The following is a 27,952-nucleotide window of genomic DNA, read 5'->3' on the forward strand; positions in this document are numbered from 1 at the left end:
CGTCAATGCCCTGTAAGGAATCTTCTTGCTAAGGTCCAGATTATTCTTAGATCTCGCAGTATCAAGGTTTTGAAGAAACTTTTTGTAATGATTCAACCCAGGAAGATTCCGCCAGATAATTTCTCTTTCGGTTTTTTCATCTCTTTCTTGTAGGAACATTTACCCATACCACAGAAAGGTTCTGGGCCAATGTAAGAAGTATGTGTTCTTTTTTGGCAAGTGCGTTAGCCTCTTCATTTCCTTTAATTCCTGATTGACCAGGTACCCAGTCTAAATAGACCTTGTTATTCTTTCCTATTTCGTTGAGTTTCCTTCGGCACTCGCATACCACCTTAGAATGGATGATATTTGAGCTCACCAAGTGGTCCAGAGCTTCTTACTTCTTCCAGCAGAATCTGCAAACGTCGTTTTTTGCTAGACCCATTCTCATGAGGTGTTCCCTGGAGTGGCAATGCCCTGTGAGGAAACAGTGAGGAGGTGTAGCATATTCTTGCTAATATCCAGATACTTCTTAGATTTTGCAGTATCAAAGTTTCGAAGAAACTTTTTGAAATAATTCATCTAAGGAAGATTCTCCAGAGTGTTCCTCTAACCTATATCACAGAAAGGTTCTGGGCCAATGAAAGGAGTTTGAGCTCATATTCTGGAAATTGTGTGGGTCTATTCATTTCCCTAATTCCTGAATGGCCTGGAACCCAGACTAAACATACCTTGTTATTCTTGGTTTTTCATTTTTTTTTTAATGCTTTGATTGCTGTCTGCTGTCAGAATGTATTGCTATATCACATTTCTGATAGTTTCTTACTAGGTTCATTTCCTCACATCTTGCTATTGCAAGTATCTCTGCCTGAAAAACACTTGGACAACGATCTAACGATAGTCAGAATTTGGTTTTCTCAATGTTAGTTTCCTTCGTGTAATACTTAGATGATATTACAATATCTTTCACTTTATCACTTTCTGGTCAAATTATCTTCACTTCTGATCGACTGTTTGGCTACAATGAATGTGAGGTAGAAACTGACTTAGTCGAGACTTCTATACTTTTAACCATTGATCGAGCAACTCAACGAGTTACATACCCTAGTTTCATAACCATTTGTGTACCATTTGCTTTTAATCTTTTTAAGAACTGGGATTGTGGAATCCCTTTCCCAATCTTCTCTTCTACTTAGCATCGTATTGAAGCTTTTTTCAATGATAATACTCTATATCATCTCTAACACGTTTATAACCAATCATTTCCAGACGCGGTTCGAGAGAGCGGTACGCCTCTTCGGAGAAGATCCCAACAACACTCCACCAGACGAGTTCTTCGGCGTCTTCGACTCCTTCCTCACCTCCTTCGCTGAGGCTCGCCACGATAACGAAAACATGAAACGTAGACAAGAAGAGGAAGAAAAGAGGGCAAAGCAAGAGGCCGAACTGAAGAAGCTCACCCTGGAGAGGAAACACAGTCGCGAGGGAATCCTCTCGAAGATAAGCAAGAGTATGAGCATCAAGAGCAACGGTGACAGCAACCAGAAGGGCGAATTCGACGATCTGATTTCGGCTCTAAGGACCGGCGACGTCTTCGGTGAGGATATCGCCAAGTTCAAGAGGTCGAGGAAGAGCAGGATCGGTACCGGAGGCTCTCCTCCCCGGAGGAACTCTTCGGCAAGAGAAGATAGTAGGGATAGGGTCATCGCCAATGGCCGTTGTCAGTAAACAAGACCATTCTCGACATGACTGATTTTTTTTTGTGGTACAAATCTCTGAAATTTCAAAACCAGGCCTATCGGATTCGTTTGCTCTCGATTTTGGTGGTTATTATTACTCTTACAATGTATACTTCTGTTTATATGTATATTTTTTTATAAACTTTTATTATTCGAATCATTTTTTATTGGACCTACATACGTGGATTTTTAGATCACTGTAATAATTTTGTACAATATTTAATTGTTAGCATAGTTTGTATTTTATACGAATCATATTGAATGTTTGTATGGTTAGAATAGATTTTATGTATGTTTATATTGCAAAGCTTTGATATAGAACTGATTGCAGCAGTGAAATATATCATTGTTAATTTATTTTAAAACGTGTTTGATTGAATTTCGTTAAATATATTAGATAAGGAAAAACACCTTCGCACGAAAATGCAATCAGCATAAAATTAGTCTCTATTTTTATTCCTTTAACTTCAAACCCTTTGATAACATCCCTCTGGATGCAGTGGCGATGCTGAGGGGGGAAGCCGAGCCCCCCTTAAAATTCTTCTGGCCCCCTCTAAAATTATGCAGGACCCCCTTAAATTTGACATACTAAGGCTTAAAGACTAGTAGAACTATAATTTCGCTTTACTTTGGCCCCCCCAAAAAAATCCAGCCCCCTTTTGGCCACCCCTGTTTTTGAAAGCTGGCGTCGCCACTGTCTGGATTTGACTCAGTTGGCATGTTCTGGAATCACAGGAGCTATGATCTTCCAGCGAGGGATTCTGGATTGGGAATTCTCGATGATATCTAATTTTGAAGACCAAAATTGTTTTTTTCGAATTAATCAGACGACCAATTTTTATGGTGTATTTGAAGGGTTTCGAGGATGTAAAGGGTGTTTTTTTAGAGCTATAGAACTTTAAATTGCAATAAAACAACGATGGATTATTCGATTGACATGAATTTTATTTATCCGCAAGATAATCTTGTGGCATTACATTTCAAATATGATTTCTGGCATATGACTAATGGCTGGCTCGGATGTAGTCCAATCTGGACGTCCAATTTTCGATGACTTTTTCCAACATTTGTGGTCGTATATCGGCAATAAGACGGCGAATGTTGTCTTCCAAATGGTCAAGGGTTTATGGCTTATCCTCATAGAGCAATAACTTTACATAGCCCCACAGAAAGTAGTCTAGCGGTGTTAAATCACAAGATCTTGGAGACCAATTCACAGGTCCAAAACGTGAAATTAGGCGGTCACCAAACGTGTCTTTCAATAAATCGATTGTGGCACGAGCTGTGTGACATGTTGCGCCGTCTTGTTGGAACCACAGCTCCTGGAGATCGTGGTTGTTCAATTCAGGAATGAAAAAGTTAGTAATCATGGCTCTATACCGATCACCATTGACTGTAACGTTCTGGCCATCATCGTTTTTGAAGAAGTACAGACACATGATTCCACCAGCCCATAAAGCGCACCAAACAGTCAGTTTTTCTGGATGTTACGGTGTTTCGACATACACTTGAGGATTAGCTTCACTCCAAATGCGGCAGTTTTGTTTGTTGACGTGGCCATTCAACCAGAAGTGCGCTTCATCGATAAACAAAATAAAATGGACGTAGTGCGCGATACGTATTCCGCACAGAACCATTATTTTCGAAATAAAATTGCACTATTTGCAAGCGTTGTTCAGGCGTGAGTCTATTCATGAAGAATTGCCAAACCAAACTGAGAATAAATCACTTGACAGTTGTTTAATCGGTTGCCATCTTGAACAGTAATGCCAACTTGAAGTTATATACTTCGAAAAAAACACCCGTTAAATTCCGAATTAGGCATCAATTCCGATCAGAATAATTTTTCTACACGTTTAAAGCACAATTTTTCTACAAAATCCGCAATATTTCAGCTTTGAGGTTTGTTGAAAAAAACTGATGGTAAGTTTGTATTCAAAATTGAAAATTCTCCATGATATGAAATTTTGAAAAAAACGGACTTTTTTCTAGGACTGAATAGTGCTACCTAGGAGTAGTATCTCCAACAAGTTAATGGTGAAGATAGCACTTTACAAGATTCTATACATATTTGGCCACTGGAATAATTAGTTCAGTAAGATGCGGATAGATGGCTCCTCTACTGATTCAAATTTAAGAGATTTTTTTCAGGTAAAGATTGATTTGAAGAAATAAAAAAATTATAAGTACCTACCAGTTTTAAAAAAATTTTAATTTATAAAAAATTGAAAGATTTTGCTCTTTCAAAATGGGGTTACTCCTCCTATGAGTCGACTCTAGTTACGCCAATGTTCTTAGCTACAGATTGGGTAAATAAGTACCAAAATTCATAATTAATTTATTCATCACAGCTTGCTAACCGGATCTTTATAATAATTTGCATTTTCCTGAGGATTACTTGAGAATTGTTTGAAATTTTTTCTCTGTAATAGATACGACAAAACTACAAAAATCAAAATGTGTAGTACACAATAGTTCCTTTCAACATTTTTCTGAACTACCAATGTAGCATTCTGTAGGAAAGAAGCGAGCACTGTTCCAGAAAAAATAACGCCCTGTAGATTTGCATTCAAAATTACTAATAAGCATATCACATGATGAAAAAATTGTAATACCAAATTTAAGTTAAATATCTTTTGAAGAGAAGGTGCTACTTTAACACCCTGTATCTTGAAAACAAAGCGTTTTCCGGACCAGGTTTATAAGACTTTTTTCCTAAAATGTTTCGTGGAATCTGTCATTTTCGTTTGTAACTCCAATTTAGGAACACCCTGTATATTGCAGTTCATTTCCAGGATTTGAATGTGTCTGTTCCCAAGCACCTCAGATGAAAAATATTTCTCCACATTTATCGAAAAAGTGGTTTTTTTAATTCAAAATATGTTGATGAATCATGAATTTGGAATTCCTCAGAAACAGATAGCACGATTTTATAGATTTTGGTGTGCAAGTATTCACATTGTTGTCAGGTCTTTCCATTTTTCCGGAATAATAATGAAATTTGTTGTTTGTATATTTTTTTATTTTTGAAATGCTTAAAAAAATAGCGTATTTTTTCTATGTTATGTTCTCTATACCTAAATTCCATAATTTCGGAGTTATAGCTATACATTTACATTATCTTTATCCAAGTTGAAATAGGTAATACATTTAGATGGCTATGATTGAATAAACTCGTTTAATTTCAATAATCTTCAATAATTTGTTTTTCATTAGAGATATGTCCACATTTGAGTTGTAAAAAATTTAGGAATTTCAGATAACATATAGTGAAGGCGATAACAATTTACAGCAGATATACGATTCATTGGGAGTTTGAATAAACATCAACATTACTCATATATATTTCCAATTTTTTTATTGTAGCAGTCACAGTCATCTGTATTAATATTACTACGGCGAAGATACCTAATCTAAATGTGGAATTTAGCTATAGAGAACATTACATAAGAAGTATTTAGTATTTCTTTAGGGATTTCAAGAGGCAAAACATATACAGATTGATCCAATTGAAATAACAAAGTTCCTTATAATTCCAGAAAAAGGAAAGATCTGACAACAATGAAAATTCCACTATAATATCGGCAATATCACAAAATTCTTGCACACCAAAATCTGTAATATTATATGTAAGTACAAACAATAAAATGGTTTTAAAAGCTATCCAGCAAAGAAAAAGATGATTGAAAATAGGAAAACTTCAGAGAGAATCCCTAGGTGCTCTCTGCTTTTATCACTATAATACCCATTCTTGAAATTCCTGAGATGTAGGCAACCACAATACCAAGATCTCGAATTTAAGGTAGACGCAAAGTCATCTCTATTAAAGTTGATGAAATGGCCTCTCAAGACCGATACAATGATCCCAAGCACCTGTAGCTGTAGACTCCACCGACAACCCTACGGCTTCTTGTAGGTAGTAGAGAACGAGTGAAGCTTGTCTTACAATCTCGTGAGCAGTTGATATCCTCGCATGTCTCGACGCAAGTCACACTTACATTCAAGCCGACTTAAGCAGGAAACGCTTGGAAGTTTTCAGTGGTAACGCGAAAGAATTCGATGGTTGAGACGAATTCCTAACGATAACAAATTCTCGACAGTTCGTTTATAAATAAGTGTCCGAATTGCCCTAAATCTGACTGAAGTGTGCTGTGAGATGTGCCTGGATGACAGTTTATGAATTGCCTGACAATGAATAACCGACGATAAAATAAGGTTAGTTTTTAGTTTGGCATGCTTTGTTTACTACCGAAATCATTCGTTAGGCTTATTTACATAGACGGTATTGTCAAAACAACTATCAGATGTGCGTTTTAATAGGGATATTGATAGGAATCAGTTTATGTCATTAATGGTTTACTTCGATATTGAATAATAATAGATTCTTAGAATGTTATCGGCGCCTACTGGGTACAGATTTATTGCTCGAGTACTCAGTTTGTATTGCATTGCATAGTATTGAATTACGAGCAGATTTATTAGGAGTTATGCTTTTATCATTAGTCAATTAACTGCAGCAATTATTATTTTTGTTTTCAGTCAATAAATATTTTGTTCTCTTCTAGAACAAGAATGAATACTATAAATGTTATATTCAGAATGAGTTGAAACATACGAATAATTTTTTATAATAGGTATACAGGTGTTCCTAAATTGGAGGTAGGAAAGAAATCGATTCGCTTTGTTTTCGAGGTACAGGGTGTTGAAGTTTCATTTATTTTCAAGTTTTTCTCATAGCAACTTCCCTTCACAAGATATTTAACTCAAATTTGGCATAGATATTCCAAGTCTTCATTATGTGATTTGCCAATTTTAAATGCAAAACTACTAGGTGATATTTTTCTGGAACAGTCCCTGCTTCTTTCCTCCAAAACTTTTTTTTGATGGACCACTTGTGGTTTAGAAAAATGTAAAAAGAAACTTTGGTTCAGTACTAAAATTTTTGGTTTTTTGTAGTTTTGTCGTATCTGCTACTTATTTCGAGAGAAAAATTTGAACAATTCTCTAGTAATCCTCAGGAAAATCCATATTATTATAAAGATCCAGTTAGAAAGTTATGATGTATCAATTGATTTTTACTTTTGGTAATTATATACCCAATCTGTACTAATAAAGATTGAAAGATTCGATAAACTGGTATAATCATCACAAGAAACACCCTGTATCTCGAAAACATAGCGTTTGCGGGCTCATGTTCATAGGACATTAAAATCAACTGAAGAATCTCTCATTTTGCTTTGTACCTATAATTTTGGAACATCCTGTATGTTACTGAGGTTATTTGTACCATTTTTGGTATTCAAAGTATTATTGTATAGCACAATTTAAATTATTTTTTAATATCGAAATGAACCCTCTCACTGGAAAATCCTTTTGTTGATTAAATAACTATTTCAACTTTTTTTTTTACTGTAGGATCACTGGTAGTTCAAAAATTGTAACAAACTTTAATCCGATACTTCACTTTTTGCTTTCTCGTAGTTTTGTCGTATCTGCAACTGATTTCGAGAAGAAAATTTTAAACAATTCTCTAGTAATCTTCAAGTAAACTTCAGGAAAATACAAATTGTTATTGAGATTAAATAAATTATAAGTTTTGGTACTTATTTATCCAAACTGTAACGAAGATTCAATAAACTGGTATAATTATTATAAGAAAGTAGGACTACAAGAAACAGTCCATGTTTATAGGACTTTTTTTCTCAAAATTACCCGAAGAATCTCCTATTTTTCTTAGTACCTCCAATTTAGGAACACCCTGTATGCCACCGAGGTTATTTGTGCCAGATTTGGTATTGATTTCTTGTAGTTTTGTCGTATTGCTACCGATTCCAAAAAAATTTAAAACCAATCTCTAATAAAATCTCGTATAAACATCACAAAAATGTAGGACTATAAGTATCTCGAAAAAAAAGCGTTTTCGGGCCATGTTTATAGGACTTTTTTTCCTGAAATCATCCAAGGATTCTCACATTTTCCTCTGTATCTCCAATTTAGCAACAGCCTATATTATATTGTGTTAGTTCTGCAGCTATCGAACATGGCCTGTAGCTGTTCCAATCGAAAGTAGTAATTTAATAATCATTATCTATTTCCAGAAATCCCACGCATCCACTTCTCGGCAACCTTTTTTTCTAAATAACATGGCAATATATCGTTTAGACGACCATATAAGGATTTCTAGTAGAAAATATTAAGCTTTGAATATTGATCATTATGTATGGTTTGTTGTTATCGAATCACTTGTGGATGTGGAGTCACTCTCAAAATTAGTATGCTTGTCGGTACGGTACATTATTGGAGATGTGTCAAATGCACGACTGTTGTTTCACTTCCGCCAAACAATTCGGATCAGTTTTTCTCTCAGGTAGATGAATCTAAAATGAGCTCACCTCAATGACTAGAAAAAACTAATGGGCGTAATGTTGTTGGGACATAAGGCTTTTGTTGCCAAAGCAGTTAGAGTGAGAACTGATGTCTCACGTCATATTGTAAATGCCGAAAGTTTTTGTGGGCAATATCTCCGATAGGGTCAGGTAGAAGTGACTACTAAACAATTAAGATAATCGGAGGATGAAGGAGTATAAAATTGGGATCTATTCACGTCATAAGTATCAAAGCTAAAATTCATATACGAGGTGTTCCTAAATTAGAGGTTCAAATAAAAACGATATGTTCCTCAAATAATTTTAAGAAAAAAGTCTTATAAACATGAGGCCGCTAACGCTTTATTTCCGAGTTACAGGGTGTTAGAGTTTGAGTTTTTTCTCATAGCTCCTTCTCTTCATAAAATTAGTGTTCGAAATTAGCATATCACATGATGAAAACTTCAAATTGGAATATCTGTGCCGAATTCGAGTTGAATATTTCATGAAGGGAAGGGCCTCTAACACCTCTACAAGGTGTTTTTTTTTTTGGAACAGTATCCACTTCTTTTCTCCAGAACTTTTTTTTTTCGTGGACCATTGGTTGTTTAGGAATTTGTAATAAGAAACTTTGGTCCAGTACTACACTCTTTGGTTTCTTGCAGTTTTGTCGTATCTGCTATGATTTCGAGAAAAAAATTTCAAACAATTCCCTAGTAATAATCGGGAAATTCCAAATTATTATAAAGATCCAGTTAGTAAGCTGTGATGAATGAATAAATTATGAATTTTGGTACTTATTCATCCAATCTGTGAAGAAGATTAATAAAGATTCGATAAAGTGGTCTAATCATCACAAAAAAGTAGGACTACAAGAAACACCCTGTATCTCGAAAACAAAGCGTTTTTGAGCGCATGTTTATCAAACATTTTTCCTTAAAATAGCCCAAGAAATCTTTCATTTTCCTGATCTCATGATCCAAGCAATCTGTCCTTTTCGTTTGTACCTCCAATTCAGGAACACCCTGTAGAGTAGAGGTCCCATTATTCGGACCTCTTTTATAGGGATTCCCGATTATTGGGACGTCCCTGACTCGACAAGGTATCGGAAATCAGAACGTCATCCGATGTCTGCACACTGCATTTTGTTATTGTTTCAGATAGATAGGAAAAATTCGTATCTATCTTACGTTTTGATACGATAAAGTAATGTTAGAATTATTGTTACATTACTTTATCGTATCAAAGCGTAACTGAGTGGTTTTATCACCTGAAGATAAGATCACTATTATAGATTGATTACAAAAAAATTAGATATACTAGATTTACTGACAAATACGGTGTAGGTACATCCAAAATGTCAGCTGATTCAGATTCACCTAACTCTTCCAAATATGCAGGAGGTACAAAAGAAAATTACAGTTTCGTCACATCATTTTGAGGAAAAAAGTTATATAAACATGAGCCCGCAAACGATTTGCTTTCGAGATACAGGGTGTTCAAGTTTTTTTTCATAGCACATTTCTCCGCTAGATATTCAACCAAAATTTTACATATATGTATATTTCAACTTGAAGTTTACATCATGTGATATGCTAATATAGATAGAGGGAGCATATGACATTTTCAGTAACCAATTTCGTCCCCAACATGAACTTTCAAATTAGACATGAAGATCGCGGAAATGAAAACATATCAGCGGTACGATATTTCACTCAATTCGCGAGTTTCTCCACAAAGAATGCACTTCTTAAGTCCCATAGTGAATCAACGTTTCATATTAACTCAAAATATATCGAAATAAATACCTAATTATATCAGAAATTCAGAAAACAAACTTCAAGAGCGCCAAACGACGTGAAACAACCGATGACACTAGGAGAGCCAAAGTTGCCAAACCTTGGATTTCAGCAGGTAGATACAGAAAATAATACATAGTCTGCTTATTATAAATTCGACAATTAGGAAAAATATCTGATTCCAAATATTCAAATTTGGATATTTAATCGGGAATCACTGAAATAAATATATTTCATTCGATATAATATACATTCATAACGATATAGTAGAATTGTGGATTTGAAAATACATTACAATCCGACAACGTAATCTAACCATGTTGGGGACATGTAAAAATTGCGTATAGGGTAAATGCACTGATTCTCGACCAGTTAACAGAAACATCGATTTCGAGCACGATTTTTTCACACATAAACTTATCAAATTTTAATGGTGTTGGTTTTCATCGATTCTTTGGCGAGTTTTAAATGATTTGTCATATAATTTTAAGCGTTCTTTCTGCATTTTACCTTTGAAATGTGAAAACATATAGAAAATCTCAATAATCTTCGGTTCTCGACCACGCCGCAGAGTTCTCGACCATTTTTGTGTTAGTTTTCGACCACTAATAATAGTAGCTCGCGACCGCCGAATATTGAACAAAAAAATATTAATTTATTTGCTTCTTGATTGAAATACACTCAAAAATATATCTTATAGTTGATATAGAACAAAATATACACACATAATTCATTCAAAATAAGAAATAATTACTATTTTCTGGTCATATACCACAAAGCACTTTTCTAAGAGAGGACGAGAAAGAACCCTTTTCTATGATAGACGATTATAAAGTAATTTTTAGCGCGAAAACTTTGACCTATACCACTACTATGCAAACTATCTTGGAAGGGTAGAATGGTCGAGAACACATACCGCGAAAATATTTTGCACTACATGATATATTTTTATTATTATTTTATCTCAAATCACGGAATGGTCGAGAACCAGTGCCGGTCGGCTAACCAGTGCATTTACCCTACTTCCTCTATCTATGTTTATAACTTTAAGGAAACTACCATAAAAATTGCTTCAAATTCGTTTTCCGTACCCAAAACTTGTGAGTTTCTACAAGTGGAAATATTTCCGAATAAACACTTGATTCTCGATATCGGACACGAGCTTGGCAACGGGGCAGGAGGCCAAGTGCCCGCATAGCAATGGAACAGGGCAAAGGACCCTGAACGGCATTCTTGGGAGCCGGTACCACGTTCGATGGTACCATAAACTAAGAGATTCCCATCGAGATACAGACTAGCGCCGAACTCTGCAATACATTCGACATAATAAACTCTAGCGGTCTATAAATCAAAAGAATTCGAGGTGTCTGGATAAATACCACTAGAAGGCCTGCCAACGCATCATTGATATCACGTGGTTCGATCAGATCAATTCAATTTTTTTTGGTTCTACACGGTTGCAAAATTTTATTTTTGACAATAGACCAATAGAACTATTCAATAAATTAAAATGTTCACAAAGAACGGATATAGCTTTAAAATTTCAGGTTTCCAATGATTGTTATGTTGTTTTTCAGGCTTAATTTCTTTCTCTTTTTTCTTAATTCTTTGATTCTTTCTCAATTTTGCTCTTTCGAATTTTATATTTGAAATTCTATTAATTGGATTCTTAAGCAAATCTGTTGTTGAATGTATTTTCTCTAATTCTGTGGTTATTCCGTTCATTCTTCCACATCTTGCAGAACAAAATCGTGCGAGAATATATCAGAAACGCACAGTTTTCATGGTTATATTTTATTATTCTATGTTGGTACTCCGAACTTTCCGCCACGGCTTTATCTGTCAATTCATCAATTTGCCTTAAAGAAATCAGTTCTGCCAACCAAAATTTTTCAATGCAAAAATCACTAAATTATATTTATGGAAATATTTCATTAATTTCAATGAGAATGCAATGAATTAGAGAAAATAATGTATAATACTCGTACAGAAGGCTCATTCTACCACTCGTTCATTCCAAAACTCGCCACTTCGTGGCTCGTTTTTGAATTTTGAACTCGTGGAAGAATACCAATGCCTTCTGCACTTGTATTATAAATAACTATTCTACCTTGGTAGAAGAGGAAGTTGATAACCACCTCTCTTATATAGGGTATTCCAATAAGAGATTTCATTTTGATATACAGGGTTAGAACTGTTTAGAGGGACACTGCAGGGATATGAAAAAAGTTGCTTTATTTAGGGATAAGTGTGTTGGTGCTAACAGATCCAAAATATCTCCAATGGTTCCCAAGATTTCTCGAAAAAACTGAAAATCGAGATTTTCTTTTTTTCTGTTTAACTCATTTGTTTCTGGAGATAACTTCACGAAATTCGGATTGTAGCCATTATCCAATATAGAGATTCTAATGGTATCGTCGGATTTTTTTCTGTTTTCCATTGTTTCAGAGACGCTATAGTGAATTTTTCTTCTTATGGCCATATTGATTCTCCTTATGAGGTAAAAAAAAATAATTACGAATTCAACAATGTATCACACTGTACAAATATATCGAGTCTAGTTACGCAAATTTGGACTTCCTTTTTATTTCTGTTTAAGTACCTAGTAGCTCTATTAGTGTGACGTCACACACCGCCATTTTTGGTTCTCCTGTCAGTGTTCGGAATCCAAAAAAATAAATTGTCATTCAAATTAGTACGGTGTCGTTAAAGGAATTGGCTTATTTTCATGAATAAGAGTATTTGAGGAACGATTTCAGTATTAATTGATAGACAGAAGGAACGAGGTTAATACCAGTAAGTTTGAATCCTGTATCATTCCCCAGATTTTGTAAAAAGCCGTATTGATTAGTTGAACTTCAAGTTCGAACTTACTGGCATTAATCTCGTGCCTTCTGTCTATCAATTAATAGTAAAATCGTTCCTTAAATAATCTTATTTATCAAAATAAGCCAATTTCTTCAACAACAACGTACTAATTTGAATGACAATTTGTTTGTTTGGATTCCGAACACTGACAGGAGAACTAAAATGGCGGTGTGTAATGTGTAACGTCATCACTAATAGAGCGTATTGCCAGATAACTTGTTACTTCTTTTAGTTGTTATGTGAAACCATCACTTTATGTTTGTAAAAACCTAAATCCTGTTTGATAAGTGTTGTCCTATTGATTAATAATCATGCTGATACCAATACTCTACATAGTGTACAACTGGCAATGTCTGTAGAAATTGTTCTACATGATTTTAAAACCTCAAGTCAACTGTCAACAATATTATTTGACAATTTTGGCTCCAGCCTACTACTAAATCATTTATCATGTTGATATAACAATGTATTTTCGTAACCATTCCATTTGACGAGTTCTACCAGTGCATTTCCATAAATACCTCATCTTTCACGTGAACCCAGGGAAAAAATCTAAAGGTATCAAATCACAAGATCTCGGTGGCCAATTGTGATCACCTCTACGAGAAATAATACGACCAGGAAACTTTTCTTGAGGATGGAGAGGCTTTTCAACAATCGTTCTAGGATATTCAGAGCCCCAAATGCAAGAATTCTGCTTGTTAACGTAGCCTCTGAGGAGTCTGAGGTGAAAATGGGCCTCATCACTGAAGCGAATTAGGCGCCCCTTTTTTGCTATTGAGCAAATCCAACGATGCGGTAATGCTTAGTAGACGTTGATCTGCTCATCAGGGTCATGGGAATCTTTCTTGTTTCCGAAATACCAGACTTGTCTGTACCAGCTTAAAGGTTGACACCCATCGACAGATCTATAGTGAAATCTTATTGTTGCCCACAAAATGTTTGCTTATTATATTTTTCATTTTCGTTTAATTTAATAACCTTTGGTAGATTTCAGTCTAGACTGGGATAGTTGAGGAATTCGAACAGAAATAGAGAGCAACCAAAAATTTAAATTTGAAAATGCGAGAGAAGTGATCTTATGTAATTTAAACGTTTAACCAATCTGTAGCGAAGATTAATAAAAATTCGATTGACTGGTATAATTATTACAAAAAAGTAGGACTACAAGAAACACCCTGTATCTCGAAAAGTACAGGAAGTAGAAAATATGAATGTCTCTGCCTACAAACCGAAAAATATAATATGCCAGACATCAAAGTGAATAAAAAGGTCGTATTTGGAAATATTCGAATTTCATTATCGATACAAAAAATTGTAAGATTCGAGTTGGCCAATGTCTATACGGTAAAAAACGAACGTATGGTATCGCATGATGATGAGGATAAATGCTACCAGCGATAGTGATCTATAACTGGTTTCTCTTGTGAGACGTATGGGATGATTCACTTCCAGTGTCGAGAATATTCGTTTGGAATTTTTTTCTATCTCAAGAAAAAATTCGTTTATTCTTTTAAAAGAGATTCTTAATTGGTTCTAGAAAGGATTACTCAAATTTGTGAAAATTTTCAATTTTGAGCCATATATGGACTCAAACAATAAAGATCGACTAACTGATGAAGAATCCATCTTCGATTTTATCTGTAAACACGATAGCAGGTAATATAGGGTGTTTTTTTTTCGAGGTATATAACTTTAAGTTGGAATTACTGTTCAAGATGGCGACCGATTTAACAGCTGTCAAGTGATTTATTCTCAGTTTGGTTTGGAAATTCATCATGAATAGACTCATGCCTGAACAACGCTTGCAAATAGTGCAATTTTTTTTTGAAAATAATGGTTCTGTCATCTGTGCGGAATAAGTATCGCGCACTACGTCCATTTGATTTTGTTTAGCGATGAAGCGCACTTCTGGTTGAATGGCTACGTCAACAAACAAAACTGCCGCATTTGGAGTGAAGCTAATCCTCAAGTGTATGTCGAAACACCGTTACATCCAGAAAAACTGACTGTTTGGTGCACTATATGGGCTGGTGGAATCATTGGTCCGTACTTCTTCAAAAACGATGATGGCCAGAAAGTTACAGTCAATGGTGATCGGTATAGAGCTATGATTACTAACTTTTTCATTCCTGAATTGAACAACCATGATGTTCAGGAGCTGTGGTTCCAATAAGACGGCGCAACATGTCACACAGTTCGTGCCACAATCGATTTATTGAAAGACGCGTTTGGTGACCGCCTAATTTCACGTTTTGAACCTGTGAATTGGCCTCCAAGATCTTGTAATTTAACACCGCTAGACTACTTTCTGTGGGGCTATATGTAAAGTCATTGTTCTATGCGGATAAGCCACAAACCCTTGACCATTTGGAAGACAACATTCGCCGTGTTATTGCCGATATACGGCCACAAATGTTGGAAAAAGTCATCGAAAATTGGACGTCCAGATTGGACTACATCCGAGCCAGCCGTGGCGGTCATATGCCAGAAATCATATTTAAAATGTAATGCCACAAGATTATCTTGCGGAAAAATAAAATTCATGTCAATCGAATAATCCATCGTTGTTTTATTGCAATTTAAAGTTCTATAGCTCTAAAAAAAACGTCCTTTATAATGATGAAATAACAGTAAGTAAAGGCCAACGTGTCTCGTACCGTTTGTATGAAATTTTCATCGTAAACAACTTTTGTAAAAACAGTCGCCTCTCTTAATATATCACCCAGTGTATCTCAAAAACTGGTCATAGCAAATCCAATATTATTTGACATTATAATAGTGTACTCGAACTAAGAGTAATGACAAAAAATTTGAAAATTCCACGCACGACTTTTTCAATTACAGGGTGAATCATGAACCGCGTATCTAACAATAATTTTTATTAAAAACCCGTCTAAAATGAAAGCCTTATTGATAAGCAATGTTTTTCACACAAAAGTGTTTCATTCAAGATGTTTTCCTACGAGAAATGTTGCTTTAAAGAGATGCCATTTTCCAACTTCGACACCCTGTATCTCGAAAACCAGTCATAGGATTGAGTTGGACCTATAGACTTTCTTGTTCAAAAGGTAATATTCTACAACATACGAAAAATTCAGAAAGATTAACCGGTAACAATTTTTCCATTAGGCTGTTGGTCCTTCGACTTGGACGTGATGAGATCTATAACTGAATGTGCATTTCTATAAATATATTCCCATCTTTCTCATCGCGGCCGGCTCCGGGTAGCAAACTAGCCAGTCCGGGCGATGGAAATATTCAGCATTCCAGTAAACGGGCAGCAAGGTTATCGCAATTTCAATAAATAAACGATTGGAAAGAGCCACCGAAAAAAAAGCGGTCGGAACCTTGTTAAATTGAGTTAAAAATGTCACCAGGCAAAAAGAAACAAGCCGAGCAAGCGGCGAAACAAAAGGGAAACGTAAAACGTTCCGAGAATCGGCCAGCTCGCGACTCTGTTGAATTGAATTGTCAATTACAAAAAGACCTGAAAGTAAAAAAAAAAAATGTGCCGGTTAAGAGCGACTTATTTAGAGAACTGCGAGCTGGGCAGGTAAGAATGATTCGAGATCGTTGGTGGAAAATTTTGACAAAATAATTATCAATATGTTTTTCTACCACTGCACAAATTTAAATGATAATTAGGAATTCACGGCTTGACTTGATATTCAAGCTACTTGACTTGGTCTTGACTTGAAATCAACTCAAGTTCAAGTCAAGTAATAGTTATTCAATGTCAAATTAAGTAAATGATGAATAAATACTGGACCTGACTTGATATTAAAGCTATTTGACTTGGGCTTGACTTGAAATTAAGTCAAGTAGTAGTTTTTCAATGTTAAGTCAAGTACTTGATAAATAAATACTTGACCTGACTTAATATTAAAGCTATTTGACTTGGACTTGACTTGAAATCAACTCAAGTTCAAGTCAAGTAAGAGTTATTCAATGTCGATTTAAGTAAATGATGAAAAAATACTTGACCTGACTTGATATTAAAGCTATTTGACTTGGGCTTGACTTGAAATTAAGTCAAGTAGTAGTTTTTCAATGTCAAGTCAAGTACTTGATAAATAAATACTTGACCAGACTTAATATTAAAGCTATTTGACTTGGGCTTGACTTGAAATCGAGTCAAGTAGTAGTTTTTAATGTCAAGTCAATTCATTTATCAAGTACTCGAATCATATCAAACTACTTGATTTTTAGCAGTTTTATTGTGTCGCATAACATCAATAAAAAAATGATTAAATGAGAAGGAACCTTGCAAACAAATCTTTTATTTATTAAACTTATTGTAATAACTTTTTTCAAATAAAAACATGAATTAAATCACTATAAATCAAAACAAGATAAAAAATAATAAAAAAATAAAGTTTCTTAATATTGAGAAACCTCCAGGCTTTGTTTCATTTCATAATTTTCCATCCAAGATCTAAGACACATAAGGCATCCTATAGATTTGTCGCCTAGCCTATTGCGGGATTTTGTAATTGTAAGAGCAGCTCTAGAAAATTTTCTTTCAACAGGAGTTGAAGATACTGGCGTTGATAAAAAATTCTTGGGCCATTTGGGCCAAGTTTGGAAAGTTATTTCTGAAACTACCAAAATCTACCAATAGATTTCTTAGAAATGTGAGAAAATTACTAATAAAGTCACATTGGCGAATGCTTCAGTCTGTCGGCGCTCGGGGAATCCCCTTATTTAGTCTAATCGCGCACGAGATTCCAGAAATATATGCCGCGCAACGCGTGCATATCAAGCTCAAATAATATCAAGCAGCTTGATATCAAGTCAAGCAATAAATATCTAAAATGAAATCAAGCCAAGCTCAAGTATTCAATTTTTCACTAGCTTGATTTTCAAGTCAAGTATTTTGTTAAAATGTCAAGCTATTTGGCTTGATGAACCCCTACTTGTGATTTAACACCTTAGGACTTTTTTGTTTGGAGCCACGTTGAAAACAAAGTCTATGCCAATGCTCCACAATCAATTCAAGACCTCAGAGAGAATTATCAAGGACATACATCAACAAATTTGCGAATTGGTATTGGAGAATTTAATGAAAAGAATATTGTTCTGCAACCGTAGCAGTTGCTATGGCAATTTTACTAATATCGTTTTGAAACATAAATGAAATCTTGAAATATACAGGTTTTTGATTTAATATCAAAATGAAACTTCTCATTGGAAAAACCTTAATTTTGATTTTCTCGCGCAAAAGCAAACAGATTAGCCACGCCTCTAGGCTCATCTACTTATCACGCCTTTGATTTCAATACTAGATCAAGTGGGAATTTTCATGTTATTATGTTTTGATATTAGGAGTTTCTCAATCCTATCACCCACGTTAGTTTCAACTTACAAAACATAGGACTGTAAAGCAGGCCTGATTGTATGTCATATTCAGTAGCTGAATTATTCAGGTTAATGTGATATGTGGGTATCAAAAATTGAAAAATTGACATTCCTATACTATGGAAAATATATTAGACAATCATAATTCAATGTTAAACACAAAAAAATCTCATTAATTCATCTTTTCCATGTAGGTACATACCTTCACTTCACTCCCTTTTGTAGTGATCTGATTTCAATCAATTTGAAGCAGGTTTTGTAATAATAGGGGTTGTAATTCAATATACTAGCTGGCGTTGACGACCTAGGGTGGTCCGTATATGTGAAGTACCAAAGGATGTACTAAGCCATATAAATTGTAAGAGGCAAAATTCAAAGGTTCAGTTTTTTTCCAGGGATGCAGAATTATGGACGGTTCCATAAGAGGCCTGTTAAACATCCTCATCACATTATTGGTTTGGGTTACGTCTGTGAGATCAGGTGAGCTTTTTGTACTTCGTATTTTCTCTAGATATCAATTTACTTCATCATAATTGAATATGAAGACAACCTAGTTAGTACTTGCCTGTTTCACCACCTTGTTTATAGGACTCTTTTCTATTAAATTATCCAAGGAATCTGTCATTTTCCTTTGTACCTCAAATTCGAGAACACTCTGTCTTTCTTTAATCAGTAGCAAAAATATAGAGAACGTTGTGAAACCTTCCTATCAAATTATCGGATAGTTATTTTCTCCTCAATGGTTTCCTTATTAGATTTATGTGCTTTTCAGATCACGAGTACATGGTAAACGAACCAGAAAATGTGATATTGCCCATAGATTTCGAAACACAACTAACCTGCAATATGAACATAGAGCCTGATAAATTCCTTTGGAAGTTCTATCCTTTCTCCAACAAAGATATGTATAATTCTAAGGCGATCATCGATCTCAATACAGCACCTTATATTTTAATCAATCCAGATCACGTAGAAGATAGAAAAAGTTTCTTGAAAGTTAAAGTTCAGGTAAGTTAGTAACGGGTGTTTTTTTTTTCGAGGTATATAACTTTAAGTTGGCATTACTGTTCAAGATGGCGACCGATTTAACAGCTGTCAAGTGATTTATTCTCAGTTTGGTCTGGCAATTCATCATGAATAGACTCACGCCTGAACAACGCTTGCATATAGTGCAATTTTATTTCGAAAATAATAGTTCTGTGTGGAATACGTATCGCGCACTACGTCCATTTTATTTTGTTTAGTGATGTAGCGCACTTCTGATTGAATGGCTACGTCAACAAACAGAACTGCCGCATTTGGAGTTGAGCTAATCCTCAAGTGTATGTCGAAACACCGTTACATCCAGAAAAACTGACTGTTTGGTGCGCTTTATGGGCTGGTGGAATCATTGGTCCGTACTTCTTCAAAAACGATGATGGCCAGAAAGTTACAGTCAATGGTGATCGGTATAGAGCCATGATTACTAACTTCTTCATTCCTGAATTGAACAACCATGATGTCCAGGAGCTGTGGTTCCAACAAGACGGCGCAACATGTCACACAGCTCGTGCTACAATCGATTTATTGAAAGACACGTTTGGTGACCGCCTAATTTCACGTTTTGGACCAGTGAATTGGCCTCCAAGATCTTGTGATTAAACACCGCTAGACTACTTTCTGTGGGGCTATGTAAAGTCATTGGTCTATGCGGATAAGCCACAAACTCTTGACCATTTGGAAGACAACATTCGCCGTGTTATTGCCGATATACGGCCACAAATTGGACGTCCAGATTGGACTACATCCAAGCCAGCCGTGGCGGTCATATGCCAGAAATCATATTTAAAATGTAATGCCACAAGATTATCTTGCGGATAAATAAAATTCATGTCAATCGAATAATCAATCGTTGTTTTATTGCAATTTAAAGTTCTATAGCTCCAAAAAAAAAACACCCTTTATAAACACTCAATAAAATTCAACTATTTCACTCATCATACTTATTTTTTAGGATACCCAAAAAAAGGTAGCTGGGGACTACCAGTGCCTAGCCTACTACGGAGCATCAGTGATAGCCTCAGTTCCTTCTAGAGTAACTATAGCCACCTTAGATAATTTCACCAAAGTCGAGGAGAAAAAGGTTGACGTTTTTCCAGGCAATACCGTACTCTGGAGATGCGAACTGCCATATTACAATCAAGATCCCTTCGTCGACTACTTCAAAAACGACCAATATCTTGAACCAACAGAGCTGTCGAGTATCATCAAAGCATTGGTCATTGAGAACATCACCTATTCCAGTACAGGAATTTATAAATGTGGTGCTAGCTTGCCCACAAGCCAGGAGGTACCCAGAAGGATGTCTAAGGAGTCTCTGAATTTGAGAGTTACTAACTATATGAGTGGAAAAACTCCCTACTTCTTGGCTACGCCTCCAAGCAACTACACAGTTGTCAAAGGTGTTTATCAAAGTTTTATTTCGTCAATTGTCAACATTTTCAATTACCGTCTCAAGAATGCCTGCTTGGGACTCTTCCAAATGTTGTTTAATGATAATATCATTCGTTGACAGGTTCATCAGTTTTTCTCGAATGTGCTGCCATCGGCAACCCAACACCAAGGGTCTTCTGGTACAAGCAAAATGGCCAGTTACCTCAACACCGTACAGAAATGACGAGTGGAGGCTTGAAGATCAACAACATCACAACATCCGATGAAGGAGTCTACATCTGCAACCACACAAACAACTACGGAACTCTCTCCCATCCAATAACTATAATAACTCACGAAGAACCAAGCGTTGAGTGTTTCCTCAACACCACCGACGTCAAACAGAATGACAGACTGGACTTGGAATGCAACATCAAAGGAAAGCCTGAACCCAAGATAGCTTGGTTCTTGAACGGATACAGCGTGAGGAATGACAGTGCTATAGAAACCACCAAGAACAAGATTGTGATAAACCCTGTGGAGAAACGACACGCTGGAAACCTACAGATTTTTGCTAGTAATTCTGTGAAAACCGTCTACAGCTCTATGAGTTTGAGGGTGATACCGATAGCTACCAGTCTGGACATACCAACGCAACCAAGCAATCATCGCCACGGTGGTAAAAAACCTGTGAGGAAACCTACAAAACCTTTGAAACCTCCAAAGATGATACCACCAAACAAACCTACAGTGACTAGACTGAACGATCAGGCTGTTGTAGTGAGATGGTCTGTAGGCTCTAACACCGGACTGCCTATCATGTTCTTCAAGGTTCAATATAGGGAGTTGGGACCTTTACAGCATAACGAACACCACAGGAACAAGGGTTCCCGATGGAAGACTTGCAACGAAGATATTGCGCCCCATATCCAAAGCTATGACGTGACCAACTTGAAGCCAGATTACGTTTATAGGTTTAGAATTGCTGCCGTATACAGTAATAACGATAATAAACTTAGTAATAACTCCGATAAGTTCTATCTGAGAAGAATGGACTTCGATGAAGATAATAAACCGCCTGCACCTTTGATAACCAGAACAGAAGCGATCAATACTACAGCTGTGAAGATTCATTGGCAGGTGAGTTATTTTTTAGAGATATTCTTAGGGTATGTAACTCGTTGGGCTGCTCGATCAATGGCTGAAAGTGAAGGTCACTGAAGATAAGCTCGACTAAGTCAATTTCTATCCCATATTAATAGAATATTCTGGTGATATTACCAGAAAGTGAAAGTTATTCTAATATTATCTAAGTATTATACAAAGGAAACTAGCATCGAGAAAACCAAATGTTCACTATCGTTAGGCCTCTCTCCAAATGTCTTTCAGGCAAAGATACATCCACACGGAAGACTAATTAAGAAGTCAACACAATTGCTAGAAAATGAGAACAAACTCCTTGCATTGTCCCAGAACCTTTCTGTGATATAGGTACCTACAAGAGAGAGTTCCAGTAGAAGGAGAAAGCCCAAAGAGAAACATCTTCCTAGGTTGGACCATTCCAAAAAGTTTCTTCAAAACTTGGATACTGCAAGATCCAAGAAGTATCTGGATCTTAGCAAGAATATCGTACACCTCCTCCTTTGGACAAGAGACTTGTAGAAGCGAGGAAGTTACTCTAGTATCTGGAATGGCTTCAAGGAGGTTACTTCCTTACTTACTCACCAAGTGATCTGGAGTATCTTCCTCCTCCTAGCAGAATCTGCATTCGTAATTTTCTGCTAGACTCATTCTGATGAGTTGCTTCCAGAGGCGACAATTTCCTATAAGGATTCCAGTGAAGAGGTGCAGCAAATTCTTGCTAAGATCCAGATACTTCTTAGATCTCGCAGCATCAAGGTTTCTAAGAAACTTTTGAGATTGATTCAACCTAGGAAGATTCTTCTAGAGTTTCTCTTTCGATTGGCAAGAGTCTCTTCATTTCCTTTAATTCCTGAGTGACTGGAAACCCAGACCTTGTATGCTTGCCTATTTCATTGATGCTTTTAACTACCTACTCTATTGGAACTTGGTTGCCCAGAAAAGGATAGAAATTCTTTCTGGATTCAGAAGTTGAGGCCCTATGCACATAAGCTGCAAATCAATTAGGATGCCACTATAGTTTTCAGATCAAGGTCAAATACAATAAAGGGCAATGGAACATGGGCAACATGGACACCTATAGCTATCGAACACTCGCCAAGCTATTTCTGTCTAGTCATCCAATTGAAGACTATATGGACAACTAATTTTTTCCATCTTGTTTCAGTATACCCCATCCCCAAACAAAACCATAGATGGTTTCTACATCAGCTTCATATCAGCAAGTTTGGCCGGGGACTATACTAGGGTAACTGTAGATGGAGATCAAGTTAAATCTTACGTTTTAGGTTATCTTCAGCCTGACACTGTGTACGACATAAAGTTGCAAAGCTTCAATTCGAAGGCAGCAAGTGAATACAGCCAAACCATGAAAGCTAAAACTAAGGGTGAGTTCAGAAAATTATGGTACATTGAATTGAAACAGCAGTTATCCTCCTTTTCGTATAAAATTCGAATACAATTCGTATGAAAGAATTAAAAAAATATATGAGGAATGTAACGGCGGATCAGGTAACCAGAGCAATAATTCAAATTTTTTTCGATATTTCAGACCATGATATAATAAAGACAATTACAAACCCTGTTGGTAAGTTGTAACTGAGGAAGTATTTCGTTTTAACTGTCACGTAGGAACATTTATTAAACCAGCACTCAACAACTCATGCTATAATTTTCCGCACTTAATTTTTTTTTAAGTTTTATTGCGTTTGAGCTTCTTCTTTTCCTGTTAAACCATCAAGCTGTTTGGCATTCACATGGGGGAACGCAATATGTATAGAATTAAGCATATATTTGCCCACTACTAATTTTTCATAGCGGTTTGCGAAACACTGTACAGGGTGATTCACTTATCTTGGCAACACAATTTTCTCCAGAACTTTTTTCTCTCATTGTAAATAATACACTGCGCAAAAGAATTAACGCACATTATAGAAATCTCAAATTTATTCTACAACTGAAGGTGTTCTCAATGATAATTATTTTTATCAGAATTATGCATGCATATGTTATCCACTTTCAACCTTTTTCTTCAATACATATGTTTTTTCCCAGCAGGAATAAAAAAGATGAGATTATCAGATTTTGAATGTATTGCCTCCATTCTGAAATCAGTTGTTCTCGATCAATTCTAGTGATCAATAGTTTTTCTTTCGTTTGATTTTCTACACTCGACCGCTATGCAACGCGAAACACGCAATTTATTTATTTATTTATTTTTATTTATTTAATATATACAATGTTCTACAGGTTTAAACCCAACTACAGAACAAGGAACATATGAAAAATAAAGTATACACTAATATTACATATTCTGAGAAAAAAAAACGATAACAAAAATGCTCAGTCAGTCAAAATAATGTGATCTGATATTTAAAATGGAACAATTAAAAATATCCAAGTGAGAACTTATAGTATTACAGGCATCACACAAATTATAAAGAGGTGAATACTTCAATGTATTCGTTCGAGGTGTCGGCATATAAAATGTATTTTTTGACCCAAGAGGAATGAGCCCAAGCTGTAGTTTTGCGAGAAGAAGGGTGGACATACACAAGAATTGCAGAAAGGTTTGGAGTTTCCCATACAAGTGTGACCAGAATGTTGCAGCGATTCAGAGAGACAACTATCGCTTGGGCACATTCCTCTTGGGTCAAATTGCGTGTTTCGCGTTGCATAGCGATCGAGTGTAGAAAATCAAACGAAAGAAAAACTATTGATCACTAGAATTGATCGAGAACAACTGATTTCAGAATGGAGCCAATACATTCAAAATCTGATAATCTCATCTTTTTTTATTCCTGCTGGGAAAAAACATCTGTATTGAAGAAAAACGTTGAAAGTGGATAACATATGCATGCATAATTCTGATAAAAATAATTATCATTGAGAACACCTTCAGTTGTAGAATAAATTTGAGATTTCCATAATGTGCGTTAATTCTTTTGCGCAGTGTATATTCTCTTAGGCCATTATTATGATCCATACACGAATTATAAAGATACAATTCATCTATGGACCATAATGGTGGCATTAGAGAACATATTATTTAAAATGCTTCGTTTGTTATAAAAAAATTGTTTATTGGTATTAAAATATATTATTTATTAGTTGTACAACTTTGCTTCCTCTGTTTTGCAATAGATGGTAGTCGAAATAAAGAGACCGTAGATGTCCTATGAAGAAGTAAAAGTGATCTTGGAAAAAAATGAATGAAAGCATCTTTCCAATGGCATAATAAAAATGCTATAGGTATTCCTAGAGAAAAAAATTGACAGTTTTCGAGAAGATTGTGGTTGCCAAGATAAGCGAATCACCCTGTACAGGGAAACGTCTGATCTTGTTGTTTTCCAGCTCTACCTAGTACGGAACCTCCATCTGTGATTGGACCAACTGTCGCTTCGACTGAAGGTGATCCTGGCGTAGGAAACCTATACGTGCTCATAGCAATTGGTGTTGTGGGTGGTGGCCTCCTACTTGTCGTTCTTGCAGTCCTTATAGGATGTCGCAGGTGGCATAGGATGAACTCTGAAAGTAAGTTGGGGATTACCTTTCCCTCTAACCACAACATTTGTCAAAAGTCAGACATTCTTGAACTTCTTTGTAGACGATCGCCAGAAGCCGAGTGGGGAGGAGCAGCACCACATCCAGGCTGATGGTAATGACTACGTCGTCAATCCTCGTACCCTATCCAGAACTAACGGGTGTGTGTTACCTACTAATAGGATAACAATAACCCCTAATCCTTTGGCAGATAATGAGAATAAGGTGAGGTCTTTTTCTGTATGATTACTGCCGATTCTTGTCGATGTGTGAGTTACGTGGGATGTATTGGCAGCATTTTAGAAGTTTTATCGGCCAATTGAGAAGGGTTATCCAGTTTTTGGTTCCGAAGGAAACTTATAACGGGTGTTTTTTTCGAGGTATATAACTTTAAGTTGGCATTACTGTTTAAGGTGGCGACCGATTTAAAAGCTGTCGAGTGATTTATTCTCAGTTTGGTTTGGCAATTCATCGTGAATAGACTCACGCCTGAACAACGCTTGCAAATAGTGCAATTTTATTTCGAAAATAATGGTTCTGTGCGGAATACGTATCGCGCACTACGTCCATTTTATTTTGTTTAGCAATGAAGCGCACTTCTGCTTGAATGGCTACGTCAACAAACAAAACTGCCTCATTTGAAGTGAAGCTAATCCTCTAGTGTTTGTCGAAACACCGTTACATCCAGAAAAACTAACTGTTTGGTGCGCTTTATGGGCTGGTGGAATCATTGGTCCGTACTTCTTCAAAAACGATGATGGCCAGAACGTTACAGTCAATGGTGATCGGTATAGAGCCATGATTATTAACTTTTTCATTCCTGAATTGGACATCCATGATGTCCAGGAGCTGTGGTTCCAACAAGACGGCGCAACATGTCACACAGCTCGTGCCACAATCGATTTATTGAAAGACACGTTTGGTGACCGCCTAATTTCACGTTTTGGACCTGTGAATTGGCCTCCAAGATCTTGTGATTCAACACCGCTAGACTACTTTCTGTGGGGCTATGTAAAGTCAACAAGTTTTCACATGTTCAGAAGTAGATAAAACATCCAAATTGTTGAATGTCTAACCTTCAACTAAACATATGACTCTTCGAATGACAGTTCTGTTTGACATTGTCATTGAAACAGGGCTGTGAAATCCGCACCATGACATGGATAACCCTTTATAATCAATCAATTAGGTTTTGAGAAATTTTGATTGAACAACGATTGCTTTGAGTACCTCTTTTATATTAAACATGTTTTTTTCATTTCCAGTAGGTATAATGCATGTCATTTGGTTGTGAAATCACATTGGCCTTGTGGGAAACCAATTTTTTGTAAATTTACAGAACGGAAATAAAATTGAATAAATTTCATCAATAATTTTGTTAAAAAACCGATTGAAAGGATATTTTATTTATCGCTAACTCTCTGATTTTCTCCGTTTAGTTGACGCCATCTTTCGCTCTTTTCCTGCTTCACTAACAACTAATATTTTATTTTATGCTTGTTATTTTCTGCTACCTACTCACAACTAAACTTAGGATAATTTCGTTTATTTCAGAAATTTCTAGCTAGGATTTTTTCCAGAGTCAAAACATAATTGAGCTCACTTGCCTCACATCTCAAAACAATAACACAAGCGCCCTCGTCAGTGGCGTAGAAGGGGATTCCTCTTCCGCAGAGAGGAAAGTTCACAAAAATAGAATAAGAAAACAAAAAAGTAAGGAACATTCTACGTCTGGTGAGAATTGTGTTTGATTGAGTTTTGTATTTGTGTGGAATTAAATTAAGAATGGAAAACTGTTCTAAAATGTGATACGTTTTGAAATGATCAAGATTTGATCGATGATATTATTTATTAACTATGAAATTGTAATTTTTTTAGGAATTTCGACAGATAATTTAATACGTTAATATATCCTGAAAATTTTGTATATAATGTTGTATATAAATTGGTTTTGTAAAAATTTCAGTTTGACTATCTAAAAATGTCTTAATACTAGTGACTACTGTATTTATTGGTACATTGACTTAGTTCTAATTTATATCGCACAGGTAGCTTAGTACACACAACTTACTGATTCTTGAAGTCTATATCACTTATTTATTCTGAGCATATAGTGACTTTTTTATTTATATGAACTGCATTATATTTAATTGTTTCATTTTGTTTGGCATACACCCAAATTTTATACAGGGTGGCCATTTGAAAACGAAACAGACGAGATTACAGACGAAATAAAGTTTTTCGATAGAAATGCTCGGACAGGTCGATTTCTGTTTCGAGGGGGACAACTTAAGATGTATGTTACGGACGCATAGCGCTTCAACCCTTGCTACTACAACCCTCACCCCCAAATTTTGAATAGGGAAGATGGGGTGAGTGATACCTCATTTGAAAGGTATTTTTATACTGATTTCAGCACAGTAATTGTTTTTTCATTTTATGCATTAGTTCTCGAAATATTCTTAACTAAGTATTTGAAAATGAAGTGGTGTTTTCATGGCACTTGTAGTGTTTTGTGAAAAATAGACATTTTGAGCTTCAAAACAACCATGACTGTGGCTTCCTTCCTAACTAACTAACGCATGAATATTTCGAGAACTAATGCATAAAATGAAAAAACAATTACTATGCTGAAATCAGTATAAAAATACCTTTAAATTGAGGTATCACTCACCCCATCTTCCCTATTCAAAAATTGGGGGTGGGGGTTGTAGCAGCAAGGGTTGAAGCGCTATGCGTCCGTAAC

The 27,952-nt window shown here is 35.8% G+C and overlaps 2 protein-coding genes across 9 annotated transcripts in view; both read left to right on the plus strand.

The window, feature by feature from the left end:
* The window catches only part of LOC123683800 (disheveled-associated activator of morphogenesis 1), a 49,843-nt gene extending 47,760 nt beyond the window's left edge, over window positions 1-2,083 (plus strand). For all 4 annotated transcript variants that reach the window (XM_045622703.1, XM_045622701.1, XM_045622702.1 and 1 more), the window contains one exon: window positions 1,249-2,083. In XM_045622703.1, the coding sequence (XP_045478659.1) occupies window positions 1,249-1,707 (459 nt within the window). In that variant the 3' untranslated portion in view covers window positions 1,708-2,083. The remainder of the gene's footprint in view (window positions 1-1,248) is intronic.
* Window positions 2,084-5,531: 3,448 nt separating this feature from the next.
* LOC123683822 (interference hedgehog-like) lies at window positions 5,532-27,486 on the plus strand. Of its 5 annotated transcripts, none has more exons than XM_045622749.1 (10): window positions 5,532-5,933; window positions 18,507-18,591; window positions 18,884-19,119; window positions 20,105-20,552; window positions 20,666-21,663; window positions 22,832-23,051; window positions 23,216-23,251; window positions 25,018-25,197; window positions 25,271-25,321; window positions 26,761-26,907. In XM_045622749.1, exons 2-10 carry the CDS (start codon window positions 18,519-18,521, stop codon window positions 26,772-26,774), a joined length of 2,256 nt encoding a protein of 751 aa, XP_045478705.1. In that variant the 5' UTR covers window positions 5,532-5,933; window positions 18,507-18,518; the 3' UTR covers window positions 26,775-26,907. The 5 variants fall into 5 exon arrangements, with proteins under 5 accessions (XP_045478705.1, XP_045478704.1, XP_045478703.1 ...); XM_045622748.1 differs by having other exon boundaries at window positions 5,533-5,933; window positions 26,787-26,907; XM_045622747.1 differs by having other exon boundaries at window positions 5,534-5,933; window positions 25,271-25,431.
* Window positions 27,487-27,952: the final 466 nt, after the last annotated feature.

Source organism: Harmonia axyridis, chromosome 7 (genome assembly GCF_914767665.1).
Source record: "Harmonia axyridis chromosome 7, icHarAxyr1.1, whole genome shotgun sequence".
Taxonomy (NCBI): Eukaryota; Metazoa; Arthropoda; class Insecta; order Coleoptera; family Coccinellidae; genus Harmonia; species Harmonia axyridis.

What these genes read in the sequence shown, in the direction of transcription:
- LOC123683822 (XM_045622745.1), top strand. Translation starts at nt 18,519, where the DNA reads ATGGACGGTTCCATAAGAGGCCTGTTAAACATCCTCATCACATTATTG. An exon ending in TCTTGAAAGTTAAAGTTCAG is followed by an intron (nt 19,120 to 20,104) that starts GTAAGTTAGTAA and finishes CTTATTTTTTAG; the next exon opens with GATACCCAAAAAAAGGTAGC. An exon ending in CAACTACACAGTTGTCAAAG is followed by an intron (nt 20,553 to 20,665) that starts GTGTTTATCAAA and finishes ATTCGTTGACAG; the next exon opens with GTTCATCAGTTTTTCTCGAA.